The sequence below is a fragment of the Petromyzon marinus genome, chromosome 15 (assembly GCF_048934315.1).
Source record: "Petromyzon marinus isolate PM22_M1 ecotype Great Lakes invasive population chromosome 15, UKy_Petmar_22M1.pri1.0, whole genome shotgun sequence".
Classification (NCBI taxonomy): Eukaryota; Metazoa; Chordata; class Hyperoartia; order Petromyzontiformes; family Petromyzontidae; genus Petromyzon; species Petromyzon marinus.
Window position 1 is genome coordinate 14,443,234 of NC_133681.1, and position 26,944 is coordinate 14,470,177.

At 46.2% G+C, this 26,944-nt stretch overlaps 1 protein-coding gene across 8 annotated transcripts in view; it reads right to left on the reverse strand.

The window, feature by feature from the left end:
* The window catches only part of LOC116942711 (plectin-like), a 123,636-nt gene that overhangs the window by 58,652 nt on the left and 38,040 nt on the right, over nucleotides 1-26,944 (reverse strand). For 7 of the 8 annotated variants that reach the window (XR_004402842.2, XM_076067319.1, XM_076067320.1 and 4 more), the window contains 8 exons: nucleotides 23,295-23,410; nucleotides 20,956-21,056; nucleotides 20,132-20,251; nucleotides 18,624-18,719; nucleotides 15,245-15,357; nucleotides 3,512-3,605; nucleotides 1,308-1,462; nucleotides 410-596 (listed from right to left, as the gene is read on the reverse strand). Coding sequence is in view for 7 of the 8 variants with exons in the window: in XM_076067319.1 (XP_075923434.1) it covers nucleotides 410-596; nucleotides 1,308-1,462; nucleotides 3,512-3,605; nucleotides 15,245-15,357; nucleotides 18,624-18,719; nucleotides 20,132-20,251; nucleotides 20,956-21,056; nucleotides 23,295-23,410 (982 nt within the window). In the remaining variant the exon portion in view is untranslated. Of the gene's footprint in view, nucleotides 1-409; nucleotides 597-1,307; nucleotides 1,463-3,511; nucleotides 3,606-7,916; nucleotides 10,999-15,244; nucleotides 15,358-18,623; nucleotides 18,720-20,131; nucleotides 20,252-20,955; nucleotides 21,057-23,294; nucleotides 23,411-26,944 lie in introns of those variants that run through there. The other variant, XM_076067322.1, reaches the window with a different exon arrangement.

Here is a 26,944-nt window from a genome sequence, read left to right on the forward strand (position 1 = left end):
TTACTGCATTACTCAGCATGTGCAAATTACTCAATACAATATGTTCATCTCTAGCAATAACAACATACAGCCCTTTTGTCAATATATACTGGATGAAGGCCTCCCCAATCGTAGGGGGTGGTTTTACCATATTTCACCATGCTGGTCAGTGTGAATTGGTGGAAGATGGGGAGCATATACTTAGATCCATAGACGTATCAAGTAATCCAGCAAACCCTAATGACAACTTGTCAGTGCATGACAACTCTGCTAAGCTTCTGAGATCCCACGAGATCAGGCGCATTGCAGGTGATTTGGGGGGAGCATTAATTAAAATAATCCTGTGCCTATTAACACACACATATACACGATGGCTGACATCTTCGAGTGTAGTAAGTTAACTTAATGGACCGTGTGCGTGGCCCCAGACCTGGTTGCTCTGCACCCAGGTGAGCAGCTCCTGCAGGTAGGCCGCGGCGGTCTGGTCCTGCTGGGAAGACGCCGCCTGCAGTTGGGCCTCGTCCCGGCTACGGCTGCGAGCCCCTTCCCCGGCGTGAGCCGTGATCTTCGCGTGCTCCGCTCGCAGAGACGCCACCTGCTCCTCCAGCCGCCGGAGCCTGCGCGTCGCGCGCCCACCACGGAAAAGCCCCGTCCGCACAAGTGTGAGCTCGTCATTTTATTCGGCAAACTCCGTGCACACGCGCGGCGCGCGATCGCCGCGTTGAGCTGGTTCAGGGGCTCACAGGGTGACATCGAGACGCAGAATCCTTGAACAAAAACTAGCGAAAGGTAAATGTTGATATGGCCGTTTGTGAGGGATAAAATCAGTAATTTGATAGCGTATGTGAAAAGAGCAATAGGTATGTACCGATGCTCAGAATAGAAAGACATTTCATGGCTTCAGATGTAAAAAAAAAATGATGGCCTGGATTTCACTCTTGTCATACGTTGCCAAGTCAGCTGTAGTTGATTATCCTGATGATTGATGATGGATATTGTAAAGATGGACAAATCGAGACAATGATGATGGCGATGATTATAAAAACAATGTTGAGGGTTGTAGCAATGTCGCTGCTAGGGCACTGCGCGAATATTCTATCAACCTGCATTCAACTTTTGGCCAAAAATTTGCCCTGGTCCTAATCTGAGTTTGACGCTTGCCTGGAATTCCCTTAGATCAACTCGGGCTTTAACCGATCACCTAGTGGAATGCATCAACATTATCACTTGGGAGACAGAGGCAACACACGGCCCCAGCATTCTGAGGCTAAACACGGGACATCTGCGTTTGTCTCTGTGCGAGTGCTGGTGCGAAGCTGGTGGTTTACCGGGATTGCAGCAGCTCCGGCTGGGAGCAACCTCCGTCTGTGAGCGTCCGCACGTCGGGATAGAGACTCTGCACAAACACCTCGATCTCCGAGAGGCAGCGGGAGATCTCCTCCCCGTGCTGTGGGACTCGGCCAGAGTTTATCAGAGCCACGTCCTGCATCACGGCCCAGAAGGACGGCATAATCTATTTACAGGCTCAAAGAGATGATGAATAATTTAAAAAAAATCTATTAAAATAAAGGTGCAACCGTGCAATTGCTTGCTCGCGCAACTGATGGCGGAGTCCTTCGAGAGATAATTTGGCCTACTCTTCCACGCTGGCCAGATATCTTGATATAATTGGGAGCACCCACACTTTACCACACCACAATGACCCTGCCAATCAACTAAGTGTGGTGTACCCATTTATACTGTTGGTTAATAGAGGCGGGGAGACACAAATTTATGCAATTGCAAGTCCAGTGTGCTAACCATTGTACCACGGCAGTATCCCAGAGGCAGTGAACATGAAAATAAATCGTTAGTAAAAGGAACTTTGCCAAACAAATGAATTATAATTCATTTATTATTACTAATAATAATTATTACTGAAACATAGAAATAGTTTCCAGAGACTAAATATAATTTTCATATTTCGTTGTTGGTGAACGCCTTATTTGGAATTAAATGAAGCCAAATGCAGCTGAAAAATACTAAAAATTTCATTTTCCTACCGATAGAAATCAAGCAGAAATTATTTACACCAAGTGAGTATATCACACCGTGTTTAAGTGAATGTTGTTTAACCAGGTGAGAACTCAAGAGACCAGGATAGCCTCATTTGCAAGAGTGACCTGGGAAATTACTCTACCAGTATGGGGAATGATTGCTTTGTATAATCCACATTGAGTCAATTTCTAATTGGGACCGTGACAACGACACAGAGTGCCCTACTCTGGCGAATGACGTCAGGGGATCTTCAACGTCGTCTACTGTGAAGCAGATGTCGTGGAGTGCCATTGTTGTTAATGCCCCCACAGTATTAACCAGGGCGGTCGCTGGATTCGAACCGTTAACCTCCGCAACAAGCAGGAAACGCGCACTGCTAGGGCATGGGGTTGACCTGTTTGTAGAACATTACAATTCTATCGCAAAGTTTACCGCAAAACACGTGATGATTTGCAAGGCGTTTCAACAACTGTATTTTTTTACGAAAATTATCATTTCCTCCAAACAGGTCAAGCCCATAAAACGAGTTAAATACAGAGCATAAGATGGTAGAGTGTGAATAGGATTACGTCTAATCAAGTGTATCTCCAGTAGTTGGACAACAAGAAGAGGCAGATTCCATTGCAATACTAAAAAAAAAAATCCAAAAGACAGGGTTGTTTTTTTTTTTTTAGCAAATGAGGTGTTTTGAGAATGCGGGTCAGCCACTTAAGGTTTGGGTGAAGCTCGCTCAAGTCAGTCGAGAATGTGCAAGAACCACAGTGAGCAGCCACTGTGAAATGAGCACTGCCTTTGTTGTTTTTTCTTCTAAATTTAAAGCTTTTTTCTTATCGCGAGGTCTTTAAAAAGCCGAAGCTGTCAAAACAACCAGAAGCACGCAATCAGGCCTGTGTCGTGAACAGTGCATTTTAAGGAGTGGCGGTTATGATAACCTGCCTCCCCACCAAAATTACTCATTTGAAATGGCCCAAGATAACCCCTCTTTGTACAGAGTTTTTATAAGTTCATATATAAGATGTGTTCCTATATATATAAAACATCTTGAAATGTTATTTTAACGGTTTGTTACCTCTGTTGGATAATGCTTTATAAGCATCAGTAATAACGTGCTCTACTCAAGAAAGCCTAACTGAGTCTCAAGACTCACAAGAATGCCCTGCATTAGGATCTTTTGCCCACTCCATTAATGAGTATTCAGCATAGGGAGAGAAAACAGAGCACCCAGAGAAAACCAATACATGTGAGGGCGTATCACTCAGTGCACCGTAAAGATGAATCCAATAATCTATTACGACTGCCAGCACCTTACCACGGAGTGACCCGAGTCTACAATACACGGTGTTCCCTGACAGTCTGATTACTACCCAGGCTCACGCCTGCATAGCTTCCAAGATCTGGCAAGATCAGGATGAGCACTGTGGGAAATAAGTTCAACATACAAGGTGGAGATGATGATAATGAAGGTGGAAAGATTCCATCAGATGAAATAACTCACGGCTTGCAGAGCCTCGTAGACTTTGTTGAGGCCTTCGGCGCAGGTGTTGGTGTCCACCTCCATCTTCTGCGCCAGCCTCTGTAGCATCTCCAGCCTGGTGCGCATAGTCACAGGGACACGTGTATGTTGAATTTCTTTCACACCGTACGTAGCCAACCACGCTAATCGGAGGTGCAGGAAAAAAAACGAGACACCACGCATTATTCCGCTGCTGCCTCCAATCGACAACCCAGCCACGCTGGGGCCATGCCGAACCAGCCCGGCACAGATCAGGAGGATGGTTGTTTTTCCACTGCAGAAACCCGAGCCGTGCCGCTGATGTTAGGTGCAATGAAAGCGTAATAAGCCCCACCCCTGACCCTGCTTGGGCCCCCGAATCAGATATGGATGCCTTACGAGAGCCTTGTCGGGCGGTTTGTTTTTTCCTCGGCAAAAAAGACCACCTGTGATGTAAGGAACCCTTGCTGGCTTGGCTCAACTATGCCAGTGGGAAAGGGATAGGCGAGACACCCAACATAATCGTTTAACAGGGCACCTCACAGATCATGGAAAAGAACGCCTTCATTGCCTCCTGCTAGCATGAATGCTGTTGTTTTTTTAAACGTTTAGTGGTTAGGAACTGCCACTCATCATTTGGCATAGTAAAGCCTTGTGATGTCCCTGTGGATTAAATGTGAGTTTTAGATTGAATGGGTGATTATACAGGATGTTCATGAAAGTATAATCTACGATTAAAGAATAATACTACCCAGAAATTTGAGCTAGGTCTATAAAACTACAAAGACAAAGATCCCCCGTATAGCCTTAACATACTTTTGGGGCAAGTGCTGTTAGCGTTCACCTATGAAGGCCGGCAAGGGACACAAGGGGGTGGGTGGCCAACACCACGCCCGGCCGCCTTTGTCTCCCCAGTGGCGATATTTACACAACGCACCAGGTACTCATTTGAGGCTGAGTCGACCTAGGGGAGTCCCAGGACCATTGCAGACGATCGTCGCTTGTGGTGGCCATGAGCGGGAATGGAACTCGCGTCGCCAGGCTCGTAGTGCAGCGTAGCGCTAACCGCTACAAAAAAACACTACACGGATACGTCCCACACTCGCACTTGTGCAATATCTTTTAACTATCATTCCTCTAAACCTCCACCACTGTAATTGCGTGGGCGACAACTCGTCGAGTCGAAATCAGAGAGGAAAGTTCCAGGCCCTCTCGCCGATACCTCGAGTGCAGTTGCCTTGAATGTTTCTGTTTTGTGCCTTTGAGGATTACGCAAGCTCTTCAGTGTCGGCAACATGTTGCAAACGAGCAACTTCTTGCAAACAAGCAACCTATTGCCGACACTTCAAGCAGGCAGTTCAAACTGTTATATAGTTGCAAATCTTAATAGCGAAAGACAGCTTCACGGATACCCTGCATATTCCCACCAAACATGTTCAGCTAACATTTTAATCTTTTCAGCGGTTAGCACGGTTGGCTACATGCCGTGCGAAAGAATGTCAACATACATTCCTGTTGTAACTACCACCGTGACTTAAGATTAATATTAATTGAATTGACCTTTGAGAAACAAACATTTGGACTGATAGTGACAGACGGGAGACACTTTTCTTGCAGCTGGATTGACAACAAACATCAACCACAGGCAGTGTGCTGGCTTGCATATTACATGGCTGCTGTGGATAGAGGAAAACTTGTCCTGTGATCAAAGATTCTGAACACACGTGACCCCCCTGCGCTGAACATCAGACAGCCCACACACGGCATGCTGCAGCAAAAGCCGCAGGCTGTACTCCACGCGTAAGCACAAAGATTCCCCGTATAGCCTTAACAAACGTTTGGGACAAGTGCTGTTAGCGAGCACTTATTAAGGCCCGAACGGTACACGAGGGCGTGGGTGGCCAGCACCACTCCCGGCCGCCTTTGTCTCCCCAGTGGCGATGGTTTTACACACCGCACCAGGTACTCATTTGAGGTTTAGTCGACCTAGGGGAGGCTAGAACCGGTTCAGATAACGTCACACCGGTATTGGCTGTGAGCGGGAATCAAACTTGGGTCGCCGCTACACTACCGCTCCCCACACAGTGACACTCGGGACAAGCGAGGCAGTGGAGACAGAGGGGTTGTCTCATATCCGCGATGCTACGCCGTTTCTCTGTCTCAGCTTACAGCCCATGCTTTGCTGTGGACTGACATGTTATCTCATGCATGCTGTGTTCAACCACTACACTGCAGGTCAATTCGTTTCTCTCTATCTCTGCTTCTTTATTCACATGGCAAGACTTTGGAATTCCCTCCCATAGTCTCTTTTCCAAGTGTTTACAACTTTGCTCAAAATCAAGACATATATTAACTTATTGTTTACACCTTCAAGCAGCTTTGCTGTTTGTTACTGGCCGCTTGATAGTGTGGACCTCTGGGCCTGTGTTCATCAACTGCCATTTTAAAAAAATTGTAATCTTGAAACCCATATTCATGTCACGAGAATAAGTTCATCGGATCTCACTTGATTGAATCCAACAATATAACTAGTGGATGCAAAATAAATGCTTAATGTTAAAATTGGTCAATGATAAACGTCGGCAATTCTTTCAAAAACTCGAATACAAAAATATCCACACTTTTTAAAACGGAATAAAATGCATCTACAGTGGGGGACGAGTTCACATTTTGGGGATTTGTGGTCTGGGATCTTTTTGGATCATTGACATTTTGTACAAATGTAAAAAAGTCCTCGTGCTTACACGTGCAACGTGACACAACTGTTGGTGGGAAAAGTGTGGAAGTGCTGTCCCTAAAAGTCCTATTAGAGACAGCACTTCTAGTTTCTGGATCAACCCAAATTAAATATAAAATGTGGATCGTACGATGTTTCGTGTCTCGGCCTGACTTTGGGATGAGCACATCTCTAAAGCACAGTATGAAGTGGCTTTATACCAAGATATGTACTTTACTTATGTCTCCAAATAAAAGACTGTAAGACACCAATCATGAATGATGTAAACAGATTTGAAGACTGTTCCGCTGTAGTTGATAATGAATGTCCTCATGCAACCGCACGTGGTATGAACTCATTGAGAGCAGTAGTATCATTACCGCAATGAAGCTTGATAACTAACAATTTTCCCATTGTAGCTCACAGAAAATCAGTGCTGGGTACAGTTTTATCCCAAACAAAGATGAAGTGAGTACGAATATACATCCTGCATTGTTCACAATTGTACTCTGGCATTAATGCCCTGTGTGTTTACAAATAACAATGCCCTGTATTTATCCAAGAAAGTTCAAAGAGACTCAAGACTATTTTTTCGTGGATCCTAATGAATTGGAATGTGCAGCCAATTCCACGTGCTTTACATCTGGAAGGAAACTACAGCACCTGGAGAAAACCCCACACATACAAGGGGATAGCACCTAAAATTCCGCACAGATGGATTCAAGAAACAGTTTGATTTCCTACCATCTCCTGGCCACTGGAATCAGCCAACTTAAGCACATTACAGACAGGTATTATTTTTGTTAACAAAGTTAATACAACTACAGTATGCCAATGACTTTGTCGGTCTGAGGAGCGTTGCTGTAGTTATCACACCGTGCCATACACCCAACGTCCTGAGTTTTATTCTGGGCCGCAGCTAACACCCATAGCTCCTCCACCAACCCATGCTGACCAGTACGGTCAAACGAGTGGCAATTCAAATGTTGGCCAAAGGCCATTTAAGCCTGTCGGTGCGATCCATGGAAGCACATCCACCTTTGTGCCACCAACAGGCAGTAACCTTCTCCAGACAAGAAGCCCTCTGCTAGTCTGTCAATCACACCCTAAATGTTACGCAAAATCGAATTTGGCTAAAGTTTTGTTGAATACTGAATACATAGTAAGAAAAGAGACAAAAACAATTCTCACAAAGGTAGACGCAAATAAATCCACAGCTTTCGTGAAATGCGTGCACCCGATATATTTTAGACGTAAATACGTTTATAAAGTTAAGGAACAATTGCTGTCATTGGACTTGAGAGAAAAGAAAAGTATAAGACGTGAGTTTGAATTTTACACACGGAAGCATAGGCACGACTGCTAAGTTACAACAGCTGGTATTGATCATTGTAAATAAATGACAGTATTTACCAAATACGCAATAAATAATGTTACCTATGGACAGTAATCAAAACTCAGGCTGCTAGGTTCACAGTGCAGTGCACTAACCACTGCACCACCGTTCCACCGCGACGACACATCACTTGGCATTACTCACACTTTACAGCAGCAAACATTACCGACAAGCTATGCTGACAACCCACGATAGCTAAACCAATATTCGCAGCTAAAATAAACAAACGAAAAACATCCAAACTCGACAGCGACCAGGGGTCACTGCAGAACTGAGCGGCGTGCCCGGCGCTCTACCTGTACGGGTTCACGTCCTCGAACACCAGCGTGTGGCTCGGGATGTAACGGGACAACGAGGCCATGTGGATTTGATCGCTTGAGCTGGACCCGAGGCGGGAGACGCTTCCAAAGCCGCCGCCGCCGCCGCCGCCGTGGGCGAAGGCCGGGCTGTAGGAGACGGGGGCGACCCGCTGTCTCGGCAGCGACCAGAACTGTGTGGCGTCGGCGGCCGGAGCGCCGGGCTGCGCCGCCCTGGGCAGTGTGCTCCACTCGAAGGCGCTCATCTCTGCACCTCGGTGTCCCCTTCGCGCGGAGACGGGGAATCGGTTGAGTCGCGAACGACGGGGGAGGAGAGTCGCCGGACTTCAGTCGCCGAAAATTCCTCGCCTTCCGCCGGAGAAGTGCGGCGTCGCGAGGGACATCGCCGGCTGCAGTTTCAAACGTCTGTTCGGATTTTGGACATTCAACGCTATTTTGGTGACTCCGCCAGGCGCGCGCTTCTCTTCATCGCCACGCTTCCGACACCGTAGCCTGAGATGAGTTGTAAACGTACAGGAGGCCTTTTAATCCAGTGCAGCATTCAAATGGACTTAGCGAGGAGGAGAAATAAAACCCTCTCTCATTTCAAAGGATTTATAGGATTCCAACAAAATCCAATGAATTATTGTAATTTCTCATCCGTGCGATGACTCACTGAGCAGGAACGCACGTGTTGCCACGGGTGCTAACTGTCACTTGAGGTTTTTATATTCCACAGCATTAATACTTTCAACATTCCACATCTGTCATCTCGAACGCCGCCTGATGGCAACAAATCTCCAGCCGCGTTCAGACTTGCTTTTGATAAAATAAAAAAAATCCTGCGTTATTTTTTCCTTCCTTCCTTCCTACCAGCTATGAAGCGTCGATTGTCGACAGCAACGGCTCGCACGAGAAGGAAGAATACAAGTAGATATCCTCTTGCGGGGGGGGGGGGGAATAAAAGGCTTAAAAAAGTAACTCGGGGTTGCCGCGCGAGCCGAAACCAACGTGGCGCTGTCCTGTCCGGACAGATTCTCTCTCTCGCTCGCACGCGCGCGCACAACACGACTGGGTGTGTCGGCCCGAGGAGCGAGCGGTGGGTGTGCAGGAGGCTGAGCCTCGCCTGCGAACACGACCCGGGCACGCCGCTTGAAAGCCTTCAAGGGCACTGCCTTGACTTGCAGCGCACGCAGAAGCCACAAGAACCATTTTTGACATTCCAGCGGCTTCTGCAGGACAATTAGCCTTCATTATAACGACTTCTGTTCCGTTTGCATGATCGCATTCCTGCCTCATTCGCCTTTCATCGTCGTGATTAGCCACAAAAAATCCACTGCTGGACGAAGACCTCACCAAGCTGTGCTCATATGTCATGGTCTTACGATGCAAGAATCCAACTCGCGCCTGTGTATTATGTATGTATGTTGAACTTCTTGACTTAAAGCTTTCGTGACGGCAGGAATTCATATTCTATGGGTCTTTCGGTAAAGTGACGTAGATATGTTCAAAGAGAATAACAAAAAGTAACAAAAAACGACGACGTTTTGACCTATCTACGTGACTTTACCGAAAGGCCCAAAGAATATGTTGAACTTATTTTGCACCATAAGTAGCCAATCGTGATAATTGGCGGTGCGGTTGGAAGGACAACAAACTAAACACAAAAATCAGTTCTAAAGAAATGAGTTTTCAATCTAGATTCAAAAGCGGGTCGCTCCGATGGCTTCTTTATATCGGAAGGAAGAGCGTTCCAGACGGCTGCAGAAGTGCATCAGAAAGTGTGCGATGCAGTGACCGTCTTTGTTCGGCGGCTAGCCAAAATGTTCGATGGCAAGCCAAATGGTATTACCACTCCATCTCTGCGGTCGAATTGCGTGCTTTGTTTGCCACTCTGACGCTAGTCTCAACCACTGGCGATCATCTCTTTTAGCAGTGCGTCCTGCAAAGCCCACTTACTCTTCTTAACAGGAAATATATATATCTTGTGCAAGCTCATGAATCTTCATCTCTAACAGTGTTATTACAAATACGCCCCTCTCCACGCACTTCTCCTGCCAGATAGTTCATTTATAAAACAATTATCTGGTTCAGTCACCTCCATGCAAAATCATACCTGTTGCACGACATCAACATCAGCCATGCGCATAATTAAATTATGGTTGTACATATATTGTTTTCCCTGTATTAATAATCGCCCCTTTATCCATAGAAGTAAATAAACAAACTTCAGTCGTGCCATTGTGACAAAAAAAATGGTTGGAAAAAAACACTAGAATTCTACCATTACGAGGTGGAATACCATTGGTTGTGTTTTGACAAATAAAGTATTTAACCTCACTTGCTGAAATCGGTTGCACTTTTCGATTTTTAAGTAAAATATCGCGTACAAAGCATGTGTGATACAGCCGCTTTGATGCTAGAGGTTGTACAACGAAAACGATGGCATTATTAAACGATTGCCAGAAGGCAATGCTGCAGGCGGACCAGGAACACCAAAGTGAAATGCGTTGTATACCGATCTATGGGACCTTTTTTTTGGCAGTATCCAAAATGATGAAACATAAGGACAGGTTTCAGCCTCTCTGGCAATAAAAAAAACAGGTGTTAAGATATTAAAGCTTTCGTTACTGCATAAAATTACTCATTGTTTTTTTTATATATATAATTTTATTGTATTTCTACATACGTGACTTTACCGAAAAAAAACCAATGAGTAGGTGTTAAGATGTTCTAACGCCAACTAGATGCCTTCATTGCAAGGCATCAAGTCTGCATTAACCACACGCACGTACTTGTGGCGAAACACGACGGCAAGAAGGCTCACCGGGGATCGTGGAATTCCAAAGCCAAAGAAGCACAGTTGAATCACGATCCCTCGTAGGGTAAATATGTTCACGCTGCCGGGACCATGCACACATGCTTTTGGAAGCGACGTGACGCTCACAGGTGAACCTTGGGTTCACCTTTCTTGGGGATCGTTAGCATGGCAGTGCGTGCATTCATCATCCTGCACGTGAGTGAACAAGTGAATCCATTTTTTAATTTTAAAGCTTTCGTGACTGCAGGGATTCATATTCTTGGTCCTTTCGGTAAAGTCACGTAGAAGGGAAACAATAAAATAACATTTCTTATTATTTTATTATTATTTTATTGTTTCCCTTCTAAGTGACTTTACCGAAAGAACCAAGACTATGAGTGAATCCAATGTTGATTTGTGCTGAAAAAAGTCAGTGTGCGTTTGTACGTGCGCTCAATTACCATTCGTTTGTAAATAAAACGAACTTCTATATATGAAGTAGTTTTATAAATGTGCAGTAAAGGTAGCATATTTTGCACAAGCTGCTCTACAGTAACAAAAAATACAGACACCCTCTTCATGTGAGAATGCAACCGCTCCCTCCAACGTCCCCAACACCTACCAAGCAGGCTACCACAACAACATGAACAGTATTTTCTTCTTGCGGTCCGGCACGCTCTACACTCATTTGCCAACTAACCTTGGCGAGTGAGCCGTGTCATTGGTTCAAATGTACGCGTGAGAACATAGACCCACCAATCCGGCCAATCGCAAGCGCTTGGAGCAATCGAAATGCGCAGTTGACAGCTGACGCGCCTATCCCCTGGGCAAAATTACTGTGGCTGTTATTGGAGAAAGGTACAGGGTAGATACGTTACGAAAAAAAACATACCAGCATTTGAGAGAGAAAAAAAACACGCCCTTATGTACGAACTACAATAGTCAAATGTTTACCGAATCAAGGAGGAATCGAATTTGTAAGCAATTGTGTTCGGAAGTATTTGATTAGCAACAATAGCAATGCCTTCCAAGCCGCGCAAAGGCCAAATTGATGAAAGTGCAACCGCTTTGATCGATGTGGTCCCTACACGCAGCACAACTTTCCGCGAAAGTTTTAATCACATTGAATCATCTTTACTCCAGCCATCATGACCCCCTGTTACAGGCAGGCAGACAGACGGACGGAGAGCTCATGCGTTAAAGCTTTTGACCCGAGTTGGGAAGTGCGTTCAAAAAGTACTGAACCAGCATTGCGAAGGACCTGGGTTTTTAATCCCAGGTCCCTTGCCATCCCTAAGCAGAGGGAGTTTCGTGAATGTCTGAGCTGAGTGGGCAGTGTGCCGGCATCTCCTGAGCAGTGAACACAGAGAGAGAGAGAGGGAGACCGGGGCCCCACCACGCCCAGCTCGATTGCGTGACTTAACAGCACACAAAGGGATGGTGACAACAGGACACCTGCAATGGGCATTCAGTGGGCATCCCCGAGAGACTGTGCCATTGTTCTCAAGACACGCAACTCACGGTACCGTACCTGTACGTGCAAACCTCCCCACACAGTCCGCACGGGGGGCGGGGGGGGTGGGGGCACAGTTTTGATGAGGCTGTTCACTGACGTCCGGCCGCATCAACCGTTGCTTAAATTAGCAGCAGCTCCGCTGCGTTGGCAACGAAATATGCACCGGAGCAACGGGGCCGCGGGAGGTTAAGCGTTTCAGGGCGTTTGTCCCCTGAGAAAGGAGGGTGCAGGCAACGGTAAAACGCTGTCGAAAACTGAGATTGGGAAAACCTCCTGCTGCGACGCTCATCCGTTAACGCCCGGCGTTCAAGACGAGGCAAAGGTGTAGCCCCGCAGTCACTTGCTCGCGCCACTGCTGGCGGTAGGTACCTAGAGCAGGGCCGGCCAACCCTGCATAAGACCAAGAGCCAAACAGTAACCGAGAGTCCTGCAAAGACATTCATTTTTCTTTGCTACTGTGATAGCACGTTCTACGTTATGCACCTTGATAGAGCCCGCACGTGGTGGATTAAAGAGCCAGCATGCGCCTGGTGGCCATCGGTGCTTCGGAGGGTATTTGGCCTACTCTTCTACGCTGAAAGTACATTTAAGGGATTAAAAAAAAAGTTGCCCATAGTTTAAATTTCCGCACGGGGAGCTCAAGCCTGCAACCTCTGGATTGCACGTCCAGTGCGCTGGCCATCACACCACAGCAGCATCCTCATATGAAGGTGCAGCCACAAGTGTAACATTGTTTAGGTCTATGAAACTGACAAACAAATTCAGATATGGTGGGTAAAAATTAGGCCAGTATGAATGCACAGATGTATTAATCGGTTAAAATTGATTTTTACAATCATGATGCATGAACAGGTTTCCCTCTCTTTACAAGCATTCGGCTTATGCGATGTCGCATATACGCAAGCTAACCAGCCTAAATCTACCCAAAATTCTCTTCACGCTGTTTGAATTCGCCCTACACGCGGCTATGTGGTCAGACGTGGGGTACTGTGGGTACTGTGGGTGTACTGTGTGGATTGCACGCGCTACTCGCCAGGCAGCTGTCTCATGCGGTTACGCTTTGTGTTCCATTTTTTTGGAACGCATCTACTACCGTGCAAATCGAGGTACACCTATTTACAATTAGGTGCTTGAGATTCCATTAATATCAGGAAAGCATAAGACATTTAAAATTGTGCATTTATACAACTGATGCGTTGAACAAAACCGTGCCGACGAAAGTAAAACAACAATGCGGGTGAGACGGTAGAAACGTGACGAAATAGAATCATCGTGACCCCCAAATCGTCACAATTCATCTCATCGCCGGGAGGGGTCGGGGATTGCAGTGGGGGGGGGGGGGCAGGTGGTGGCGGAGGTGTGGGGGGGGTGAATCTTTGCAGGGTAAAAAAAACAAAGTCTCGTGTAACGCACAAAACGTAAAACATGCCGTTGAGGATGTGCCTCTTGACAGCGACACAGATAAAACACTGCTGGCATTTCAGTTGGACATGAAAAGCTAAAGACAGCATAAAAAGGACCTGCTGGGTACACTGGGCGTACGTGACGGAGGGTTCAGATATACAGTGTATACGTAAACCGCTCAAGCAAGCACGCTGGGTAGCAGGCCGACGTCGGCATTTGCAGAATGTTCTGAATGTAAATTTGCTTTCATAGATCAATGTCATGGTCATTTGAAGGTGTTCGCATAACCTGCACCAACAATTTCAATGTTTTCCTCTCGCCACTGCCGTTGTTATCAATGCGGTTCACCTGTTGATAGGTCTGAGGTGCTTATCGAAAACTGAAACAAGTTTAAGTGGTTTTAATGTTCCAATCAGCATGGATATTGTTGCTCATCTCCTGTTGACAGCTCAGGGGCAATGGCGGGAATTCCACTTTCCTGTAGCAGGAGAAACTATACATGGTACAAACATTGCTGACTACCCACAACGTAGTTACAGTTGGTTCTCCTTTAATGCAGTAGTCGCGTTCCTGAAGAACACTGCGTTATAGAGAAATCGCGTTATGATAAATAATATATAATGTAGGGTAAAGCACAGTCTGCGATAACACGTAGGATGCATACGCAGGCTCAACAAATTCGAACGCGTGGGGGTAGCATATATAAAGCATCCAGCAGCATCCCGCCTTGAGTGACGCTCTACCGAGGCAGCCGTAGAACTGCTTATTCCTACACGTGCGACTCAACTCTGTTCAATCAATCGGGTTATATCCAATTCGCGTCATGAAAACACGCGTTATAGCAGGAGCGAAGGACTGCGTTGTTCCCGAACCAGAATATGAACGCGCCACTGCGCCACCCAATTGTATTACAGATAACTGGCCCTATCTGATTCAACCTACATTAAAAAAAACATTTCTACAACTAAGGCTAAATATCTACCATGCCTAAAATGTGAAGAGAAATAAAGTAATATAGCAACAGCAAAAAACATTAAAACCTAGTTTCTATGAGACACATGACTCAAATTGACATCTCAACAGCGCATTTTTCTGTAAAAGTTCGACTCAGATTTTTGGCGAAAAAAAAACCTTGCCCAACTCACGCGGTAACCCGCGTAACTGAAAACCGAAATCCACTTTTTTTTGGCATCTCAAGCTGTGTTCTACTCAAGTTCTGCGAGAAATGAGTCCAATCAAACCAGCTCAAATTGGTATCAGTTGTTCTATGGAAATCTGTCATTAAAAATTATTCAAGGAGTTTCAAACACTTTTATGTCCAGGAGGTTGCTGTTCAAGATGCTTGTTTCAATTTCTGTTCTTAGTACTTTATGACATGGGCAGAAAATGAGCCCTCAGAGAAAACCCTTACAAACAAGAGAACATCACTCAAACTGTGGACAGCCATACTCAGTAACGTGCTTGCTTGTACTGCCTCCTGTCGTCAACATGTTCACCCTGCAGTTGTTTCCGGCGTGTTCATGTAAGCATATATGTTGAACTTCTTTCGCACCGTACGTAGCCAACCGTTCTAATCGGAGGTGCGATCAACGTTTTGCCAGGACTCACCTTTGAACCTCGGTGACGATGGCGTCTTCGTAGTTGGCGGACGCGTTGAGCAGGCCACTCCAGGCTTCACGGAGTTCGTCGGGCCGGCAGGCCTCATGCCCGTCATTGCTGAGCTGCGGCCGCAAAGTGGCCGGCAGATATCCAGCAGTCCACGTTTCCACACGAAACCAAACACAACGTGGGTATTGAGAAACACTGCACGGCGTGCTTATACCTTATAATATGGAAAATATGGCATAAAAAGGTAAAGGCGCGGCCCCTGAAATTGCTTGCGCATGTCACTGCTGGCGGAAGGGCATCTGACAGAAGGAGCCACTCTTGAGAGTATTTTGCCTACTCTTCCACGTTAGCCACAGATCTTAAAAGAGGTGGAATTAAATTTGGATTTAAAGCTTTCGTGACTGCAGTGATTCATATTCCTGGTTCTTTCGGTAAAGTCACGTTGAAGGGAAACAATAAAATAATAAAATATTTTACCGAAAGAACCAAGAATATGAGGTGGAATTACTTGATTGCACTTTACCCCACCACACACAACTTGCCAATGAACTAACTGTGGCTAACCCATTTGTACAGCTGGGTGGGCAGAGGTGGGGAGAGTTAAAAAGATTGCCCATTGTTTAAACTACCCTGTCGAGAGATCAAACCGACAATCTCTGCAAGTCCAGTGTGCTAACCATTATACCATGGCAGCATTCTAAATATGATATTAAGGTACAACATATTACTGTAACCTTCTTTAAGTCTATGTAATGTCTGATGCAAACAGATTTCGTGGGGTAAAAAAATGGGCATGTAACAATGCGTACATTTATTAATTAAAATGCTTTATTGCACTCATGATGCTACATGCATCGACTCATCTGTGTGAGAATCAAATGTTTATGTTTTTATCAAATGGCATTTTAGTGTCACATTCAGCAAGGCTAATTGGGTGAACAAACCTTATAAAAACAACAAACAATCCATGAGGAACATTCTAAACGAGTTACATTTGTTTAACCAAGTGAGGACTCAAGAGACCAGCGACGCCTCGTTTTCAATAATGACCTGGGACATTCGTCTGCCAGTAGCGGGGCGATGATTTCTACGAAAAAAATACAAATTGAGAATACTCTTTGGTTCTTTCGGTAAAGTCACGTAGGTAAAAAAGAAAATAAAGTTAATCAAATCACGACGTTTCGGAAGCAACACAAGCCTCCGTCATCAGGTGGGATAGTCACAGCAAGAAGTAATTTGCTGTAGTTCACTACAGCAAATTGATGACGGAGGCTTGTGTTGATTCCGAAACGTCGTGATTTTATTAACTTTATTATTATTTTTTACCCACGTGACTTTACCGAAAGAACCAAAGAGTATGGATCATTGCAGTCACGAAAACTGCAAATCTAGAACAAATTGAGTAAGTTGCGGGTAACGATAAAATCTGACATGTTTGAACCCTGACACTGTCAGACTATGGCCTCCTCTTGCTAATGACGTCAGGGGATCGTTAACGTCCATTATGCAGCATATTGCTATGGTTATTATCTTGCACCTCCGACTGGCACGGCGCGAAAGAAGTTCAACATACATGCAGATTACACGTGCTGTGATAATCACGGTGGGCGCTGGGCTCAAACCGTTAACCTCTGCAAAACTTGGCGAATGCGCTACTGCTAGGCCATGTCACTGCCCCAAGCGTGTGATGTAAACATGTGATATGAACACGTGATAAACTGTCACTGTTAAGAAAAGCCCAACAAACAAGGGGGAAATTGCATTGTATGTGGAGAGAAGGGCTTTCTGTCTTCATGAATGCCGTGTGGGGGTGGTGGATGCCTCTCTGGTGTGTGGGGGTGGTGGACACCCCTCTGATGTGTGGGGGTGGTGGACATTCCTCTGGTGTGTGGGGGTGGTGGATGCCTCTCTGGTGTGTGGGGGTGGTGGACACCCCTCTGATGTGTGGGGGTGGTGGACACCCTTCTGGTGTGTGGGGGTGGTGGACACCTCTCTGATGTGTGGGGGTGGTGGACGCCCCTCTGGTGTGTGGGGGGTGGTGGACACCCCTCTGGTGTGTGGGGGTGGTGGACACTCCTCTGGTGTGTGGGGGTGGTGGACACTCCTCTGGTGTGTGGGGGTGGTGGACACTCCTCTGGTGTGTGGGTGGTGGACACTCCTCTGGTGTGTGGGGGTGGTGGACACTCCTCTGGTGTGTGGGGGTGGTGGACACTCCTCTGGTGTGTGGGGGTGGTGGACACCCCTCTGGTGTGTGGGGGTGGTGGACACTCCTCTGGTGTGTGGGGGTGGTGGACACCCCTCTGGTGTGTGGGGTGTGGTGGACACCCCTCTGGTGTGTGGGGGTGGTGGACACCTCTCTGGTGTGTGAGGGGTGGTGGACACCTCTCTGGTGTGGGGGTGGTGGACACCCTTCTGGTGTGTGGGGGTGGTGGACACCTCTCTGGTGTGGGGGTGGTGGACACCCTTCTGGTGTGTGGGGGTGGTGGACACCCCTCTGGTGTGTGGGGGTGGTGGACACCTCTCTGGTGTGGGGGTGGTGGACACCCTTCTGGTGTGTGGGGGTGGTGGACACCCCTCTGATGTGTGGGGGTGGTGGACACCCCTCTGGTGTGTGGGGGTGGTGGACACCCCTCTGGTGTGTGGGGTGTGGTGGACACCCCTCTGGTGTGTGGGGTGTGGTGGACACCCCTCTGGTGTGTGGGGGTGGTGGACACCCCTCTGATGTGTGGGGGTGGTGGACACCCCTCTGGTGTGTGGGGGTGGTGGACACCCCTCTGATGTGTGGGGGTGGTGGACACCCCTCTGATGTGTGGGGGGTGGTGGACACCTCTCTGCTGTGTGGGGGTGGTGGACACCTCTCTGGTGTGTGGGGTGTGGTGGACACCTCTCTGGTGTGTGGGGGTGGTGGACACCCCTCTGATGTGTGGGGGGTGGTGGACACCTCTCTGCTGTGTGGGGGTGGTGGACACCTCTCTGGTGTGTGGGGTGTGGTAGACACCTCTCTGGTGTGTGGGGTGTGGTGGACACCCCTCTGGTGTGTGGGGGTGGTGGACACCCCTCTGGTGTGTGGGGGTGGTGGACACCTCTCTGGTGTGGGGGTGGTGGACACCCCTCTGATGTGTGGGGGTGGTGGACACCCCTCTGGTGTGTGGGGTGTGGTGGACATGCCTTAATCTGCTCTTAAGAATTTTTTTAGAGGATCAAATGTGTAGTGTGTCGGTAGTGGGAGTTTACTGCCCAAGGGTAAAAATATATTTTTTATACACGATGGTGTTCTAAATTTATTTAGTGTGATGTAGTTTTCTGGGGAAGGTAGTCACACAGGCAGGCAAATATAATTTTATACATCCGGTGTAAAGTGCAAGTGAACACAATGTACCTCCATCGACTTGTACACCTCCTCCAGCTGCAGCAGTTCGGCTTTCTTCTTTGGAAACTCTGAGTTTTTCATTAGAGCGTGTTCCTTCTGCATCACCTGTGGGCACAACGGGTGGAAATTATTATCCTGCCATTGGCTTTGTAACAATGCAGAGGACATCCTTTCAATTCAGCAATATAAGGTTTGCACCTTAAAATGTTGGTGCTATGAACATCTGGCAGTTCACCAGCGTTGCTTCAAGCAAGCATGACCATGCTTGAGTTGAACCAATGCTGCTGAAATTATTAATTCACTCCCAGAAGCCCACGTGGCCGATAGCTAGCAAGTGTAAAATATCCTTTAAAAAATTTATGTGGAGGGCTAAATATGGGAAGGACGTGTATTGGCTGCTGAATTATTTGGTCACTTGTATTCTCCACAGTGATGCTAATTCTTATTCTGTGTTATGTATTATATCGTTTTGTGTTGAACAAGGAACCGTGTCTAACAGATAGGCAGTTCATCAGCATTGGTTGACGCAAGCCTCACTCTGCTGATGAAACAGTAAATGTCAAAACCGGTTCAGAGTTTTGCTCGCATTGAACCAATGCTGCTGAGATTATGGACTGTTTAAAAACGTTTACATTTGTTTTAACGTGGAGAAACAGAGATGTGAATGAGGTGTATTGTCTCCCTATTTATATGTTCCTTATATTCTCCACAACGACTCTGACGATTATTTTGATGTTGTCATATTTTTCTTCATGCAATCCCGGTGCAGTGGATGAATCTCTATGCTGCTCAACAATGCGAGTGGCACTGCCACTTCAATTCAGTGAAGTTACAGAGATCAGCAGGGGTCCTGACGGTAGTTTGAATATCCAAGCTCAGGATATTCACACGGCTGCCACCACCAGGAAGTCGCACCAGGGCGGCACAGCAGGGTATCGGAGGCTCAGTGGGAGACTTGCGTACTGTTTGTCAATGTTACTATGATAGTCCCCATTTTTGCAAAGTTTAAAGACAAAGAGAAAGATCCCCCCCTCCCCCCACTCCCCTCCCCCCACCCCCCCTCCCCCGTATAGACTGTTGGGGCGAGTGCTGTTAGTGAGCACCTATGAAGGCCGCCACGGCACACAAGGGGGTGGGTGGCTAGCACCACGCCCGGCCAACTTTGTTTCCCAAATAGAAATATTTATACATCACACCAGACACTCATCTGAGGCCCAGGACCGGTTCAGATAATTGTCACTGGTGTTGACCATGAGCGGGAATGGAACTTGGGTCACCAGGTTTGTAGCGCAGTGCGCTAACCGCTACACCCCCCCCCCACCCCCCGTCTAAACTACCCCCCTCCCCTACAATGACACATTCAGAATCTGAATACTCTTCCCCTTTGGAGGCTAGACACAATTGCACAGGAAAGAAAAGAAGATAACCTCAACTACCCGCGCAATGATTATTTTGACAGAAATAGTCCAGCATCGTTCAATTAAAACATATTGCAGCCGGGCCCCTGCGTCGCTCACCATCAGCTTGTCGATGCTGTACGGGAAGGTTCTGCTTTTCAGGGTGATGGTACGCTCCTCAATCCAGACTCGCAGGGAGGCAGCCAGTCTCCAGAACTCGTCCGCATCCTCATTCGCATCCTCGTCACAGCCCCAACAATCGACAATCAACGGCGGGAACCTTTGGTCGCATCCTTGATAATTAATTCCCTGTTTGTGATAAGGCTCTACTATCTGCTGCTGGAAACACTGCTTCCTTGCTCAGATACCCGTAACCTCTAGTTGATTTGGGGTGCCACGGTGGCGAGATGATAACTGCCTCGCAGTGGGTCCAATGCCGACCCTGACGCCTGCTGTATATTTGGAGTTTGCGTGTCTCTCTCCCCGTGGTCGCAAGGATTTTTTCCTCCGTGTCCTCCAGTTTTTCCTTCCACATTTAGAATCTACATCACGCATTTAGAGTATTTGGCTGCTATACATTTACCATGCGATAAGCCATTTGGTTCAGCTATCAATTGTGGCCAGGTCACTTCTGAAAAAGAGCTATAAAGCTCAGTTGGGGCCTTACATGGTAATAAAAACTTATTTTTAGTTTATTTTTTTTTAATACTGCTCTCTGTGTGAAATAAAGACACCAGATTCGAGTCACAGTTAAACTGCCAATATTCAGACAGCCAATGACGTAACGCAGTACGAATGACGCCATCAGGAATTGAACTCACAACCTTATGGCTGCGAGCCGTACACGATACGTGTACGGAATTCGAATGATTTCTTAAAAACCATTCACGAAATAAATCGAACCCTCGTGGTGCGAGGAGTGAAAAATATCCGTGCACAGGTACCAGGGCGACACGGCTCTGCCCGTCTTGCTTGTGAAGGGCATTGTGCAGCGCGGACACATATGTGATGATGGATTTCTCATCAGGGGCGTCCACGTCCACATCTGCACGCAGACAAAATGGGGCATGCGGTTGTATTGCGCATGCGTTGCCATTGAAAGGAAGGCACAACCCAGAGCATATACAGTGAGGGAAAAAAGTATTTGATCCCCTGCTGATTTTGTACGTTTGCCCACTGACAAAGAAATGAGCAGTCTATAATTTTAATGGTAGGTTTATTTGAACAGTGAGAGACAGAATAACAACAACAAAATCCAGAAAATCGCATGTCAAAAATTTTATAAATTGATTTGCATTTTAATGAGGGAAATAAGTATTTGACCCCCTCTCAATCAGAAAGATTTCTGGCTCCCAAGTGTCTTTTATACAGGTAACGAGCTGAGACTAGGAGCACACTCTTAAAGGGAGTGCTCCTAATCTCAGCGTGTTACCTGTATAAAAGACACGTGTCCACAGAAACAATCTATCAGATTCCAAACTCTCCACCATGGCCAAGACCAAAGAGCTCTCCAAGGATGTCAGGTACAAGTTGTAGACCTACACAAGGCTGGAATGGGCTACAAGACCATTGCCAAGCAGCTTGGTGAGAAGGTGACAAAAGTTGGTGCGATTATTCGCAAATGGAAGAAACACAAAAGAACTGTCAATCTCCCTCGGCCTGGGGCTCCATGCAAGATCTTACCTCGTGGAGTTGCAATGATCATGAGAACGGTGAGGAATCAGCCCAGAACTACACGGGAGGATCTTGTCAATGATCTCAAGGCAGCTGGGACCATAGTCACCAAGAAAACAATTGGTAACACACTACGCCGTGAAGGACTGAAATCCTGCAACGCCCGCAAGGTCCCCCTGCTCAAGAAAGCACATATACATGCCCGTCTGAAGTTTGCCAATGAACATCTGAATGATTCAGAGGATAACTGGGTGAAAGTGTTGTGGTCAGATGAGACCAAAATGGAGCTCTTTGGCATCAACTCAACTCGCCGTGTTTGGAGGAGGAGGAATGCTGCCTATGACCCCAAGAACACCATCCCCACCGTCAAACATGGAGGTGGAAACATTATACTTTGGGGGTGTTTTTCTGCTAAGGGGACAGGACAACTTCACCGCATCAAAGGGACGATGGAGACGGGCCATGTACCGTCAAATCTTGGGTGAGAACCTCCTTCCCTCAGCCAGGGCATTGAAAATGGGTCGTGGATGGGTATTCCAGCATGACAATGACCCAAAACACATGGCCAAGGCAAAAAAGGAGTGGCTCTAGAAGAAGCACATTAAGGAACTGGAGTGGCCTAGCCAGTCTCCAGACCTTAATCCCATAGAAAATCTGTGGAGGGAGCTGAAGGTTCGAGTTGCCAAATGTCAGCCTCGAAACCTTAATGACTTGGAGAAGATCTGCAAAGAGGAGATGGACAAAATCCCTCCTGAGATGTGTGCAAACCTGGTGGCCAACTACAAGAAACGTCTGACCTCTGTGATTGCCAACAAGGGTTTCGCCACCAAGTACTAAGTCATGTTTTGCAGAGGGGTCAAATACTTATTTCCCTCATTAAAATGCAAATCAATTTATAACATATTTGACATGCGTTTTTCTGGATTTTTTTGTTGTTATTCTGTCTCTCACTGTTCAAATAAACCTACCAATAAAATTATAGACTGATCATTTCTTTGTCAGTGGGCAAACGTACAAAATCATCAGGTGATCAAATACTTTTTCCCTCACTGTATATATAAGATGAAATAAATATATATGTATATATCATATATATATTTCTTCTCCAGATGTTGTGTCCCACGCTGTCCTACACATGGACTAAGATTGTTTTTTAAGCAGATGGACTTTAAAGTTGCAGTCAAGCATTTCATTAATGCACTATAGTGACATCACTGCGACATCAACAGAATTTAAGAATGTGAGTGATGCCACATATGTTAAAACGGGGCAGTAATAATTGCCACTCACACAAAACAAAAATATTTAAAAAACACATGTTCAATGTGACATCAGTTTAACATGTCTGACGTTACTACCGTATTACACAAGACAATACCAACGCAGTGAGGCCACAAACGTGCAATGCCGAACACAGTGATGCCATTCAAGGCGTGGCTTGGCCACGTTTTTTTTTTAATTTCTGTCAACGTTTGTTTTCTAATTATGTACAAGCACCAGGCCAGGCTGTGCCACCCCGAAACCGCTCAATCAGACGAGAGCCGCTCGTTCTGCGGCCTCAGAGGCATTCTCGTCGGCGTACGGCCTCCGACCACGTCGCCGCACAAACCTTCCGGGTCGAGCAGCCGCGGCACGCCGAGCTCCGACTCCGCGAGCGAGAGGGCCTCCTCCAGGTTTTGCCGTGCGCCCCGGCGCCGAACCTCCTCCAGGTCCACGAGGCCCGGCCTGCGTGGACAATCACGGCGGGCGCGACGTTTATTAAGCCGGTGACACGATACGGGAGGGGGGGGGGGTGGGGGGTCCAAACGAATACAGCGCGTTCTCCTATAACGCGTGTGTTTCATAGTGCGAATTGGATGTAATGCGAGTGAGTGAACAGAACTACAAATGGCATATCAACACCGTGCCATGGAATGGAAATCTCGCAGAGCGATGCATGACCCCCATTAGAGAATGGTGCGCTGAAGCGGATATCCCAGAGCTGGTTAAGATATCCCTTCACATGAGAGGCCGCACACTCTCCCACACACCCCGCTACACAAAGAATGCGTTTGCCACGTGACGAACTGATACCCTGGTTGGAATTTAGTAACAATGAAGTAAAAACAGACATATTAGGTGATGTTGTTTTGTTCTCCACTCATCACCGACTGGGCCGACACCATAAACTCACCACACCTATGAGGATGAAATCCGGACTGAGGCCCACGATCTCAATGGTTGCCGACTCAGTGATCTGCATCCTGAGTCATCAAGACACTTCAAAATGGTTCTTCTTTTGATGAAAAAAATAACAACCTTTACAAGGTGGCCCAAATCTACTACCTATAGTTCCTACAGCAACAATACGTGTGTGTGTGTGTGTTGTTCAAATTAGTTTGCCAGCAAAAGAGTCACGGTGAGGTCAAGTCTGGGTATCCACCCCACCTTTTCACAACCATTTAATGTGGTATTTCCATCTCTACTCAGAGAGCTCAGAGGCTTATTGCGGTCTCCCTGGCCTGTCAACATACGCGTGTACTATTTCAGTAGGTGGGGCGTGACTTATTGTCATTAGAAAATTTTACAACCGTGAGACAGACATGAAATATGCTAGTTATGTACACACAATGAATGGAAGAGCCCCAAGGTGGTTTAAATATAGCATGCACGGTCATTCTATCGAAGGAAAACAGACTGCAACGTACGTGAGCACATTCCGTACATGTCCGTATCGCGTTAATTAGAACAAAATGAGGCAAATTGATAGGCGAAAAAAACTATTTTATAAACAAGCGAAAACAGAAGGCGCATGCCATAATCAAGTGATAAAAGAGGAGAATTAAAGGTGAGCGCTTGCGAATGGTGAAGGTATGTGTTTAGAAGACTTCATTCTACCAACGATTTGGCTTGGCACCTTTGCTTTGGGCAGAACCACCGTATAAAGTTTAATCGCTGCGCTGACATCGTTATTTTGGAGCACATAAATGGATTTTTTTTTCTCCCTCCGGGAAGACACACCTCGCTTACTTAAATGTGAAGGTCGTTGGGCACGCGGCATTCAATCGCTCATGAAAAAACGCAATGTGTACTTCAACGCGGTCCTATGAACTTTAAAAATATATATCTATGAGACAGCACTGGCACGAATAAACCGCCGGCAACCCCATTTTAATTGGCAAAGGGGTGTGATCATACATGTCACGGATCACATCTCTGCAATTGACTTCACTTTGCCACCCCTCACTCACTGGCTGCTGTCAGCACTCAAGGGATAAATACACACGGGCCCGTCTGCAGGAAAGGGGAGAAACGGCATCTTCACAGATCTCGGTTAAAGTACGTGCGTTGTATGTGCGTCAGTCCGTATATTTACTCTGATATATTACCTCTCTAAACATCAAGCCCTCCGACGTGTCGTCAGCTTGCATATATCGCTACCAAGTGCTGGGAGCTTTTTCACTTGCTCAGCACGTGAAGAGAAAATGTCGAATATGCATGTATGCTGAACTTTCTTTCGCGTACGTAGCCAACCGTGCTAATCAGAGGTGCGGGATATGCGGCCGAACACGCGGTACAGCCTAAAAATACGTGACACAGCACAATTGCAAACACGTGCACATATGTAGAAGCGTTTACTTATATCCCTGTTTATTTATTCATCTATCTACATTTGCCGCTATCAAGCGATATGAACAAAAGCTCAGGATACACATTTAAAAGCTATGAAACTAAATCACGAAATGTTCTTAAGCTCAATGACGTGTGATGGACAGAGATGGCATGGAAGTAGATATTCTCTGCTGTAAAAGCCTGTCCCCCAAACTATTGGGTGGCCCAAAAGTCAGGACACATAGGGTGATTTGATTTATTTTAACACTGGCATTTAAACATTTGAATGTTTCAATCTTTAAGTTGATATTCTATCTATAATTATCATGATTATCTATTTTTCTTCTTCTTGTGGGGTCACCTCAAATCCGTCGTTTGCTAAACTTGACCAACAACCCTGAATTAATTCAAATTAAACACAATTAATAAATGCTCAAAGATTACACCTGTAATATTTAAAAAAGTCCTAAATCCATGTAAAAAAAGAATTCGTGCATGTATTCATGTTAATGAAAGTCAAGATTTGTTGGAATAAATCAAATAACCCTTTGTGATTTGTTGAAATAAATGTCATGACTTTTGGGCCACCCTGTATAATTCACAATCTGCTGCGTTGCATGTATTTTTGTTGAATTTCTTTCGCACCGTATGTAGCCAACCATGCTAATCGGAGGGGCCACTGCTGACAGCATGAGTATACAGGGAGATCCATGTATAGATACCCAACTAACATAATTAGAATACATTACAGAGAAAACTACATTTGAATTCAAAGGCTCTAATAGAATCCCTGCCAAACTCTATACACGCATCATATGTTATAACAGTCTCGTGATACACTTTGTCCAACAAAGCCAACCCTGTAATACTATTCAAAGACCCGTTTAAAAGAAAGTAAGAGGGCATTTCGAAATCAGTGAGGTATCTGTAGATGAATCACCCTGTGTATGTATTATACTTATGGTTTCAATGCAGTGCTTGTTATGCAGTGTTTGTTACGATGGTCTTGGGCATCCCCTAGGTCGACTCAGCTTAAAATGAGTGCCGGCCCTTCATAGGTGCTGCTCGCTAACAGCACTTGCCCCGACAGTCGTTGAAGGCTATACGGGGGGTCTTCGTTATGATGGCAGCAGACATGTATGACACAGTTGCGGGGTTTTTCAACGGTTCTATTTAACTTCACTTGTGGTGTTTGTCGTGGTCAAATATTGTAACCAAAAGTTAGTCTACTTCCTGTTGTCTCAGCAATTCCAAATTTTGCACACCTACTCAGATCCGGTGACAATGCATGCCTGTATGAAAATCGGCATCAATTTATCGAGTAATTGCCTCCTTTCAAGCAATTACAATTTTTGTATGGACGGCTTATTAATTATATATTTTGTGTAGGTCAAAAACGCCACGGTCCCTAAACTGTGGAATCGGCTCGCACAAAACGCAGGCGCCGCGTGGCTCAGGCGCCATTGACGTACTTCTCAAAGACCGTCAGTTAAACCAAGTTATAGTAATAGGTTTTAATCCTTTTATCTGGCACCAAAACTGACACCTTTATACAAGGGATCATGTTTGCAATAACCACAACACAAGCAGTCAAAATGCAAACAAAAAGAGACAACTCTGATAATGGTATGCACTGTCCTTGAAATTGATTGGTCCACACCCGAGACG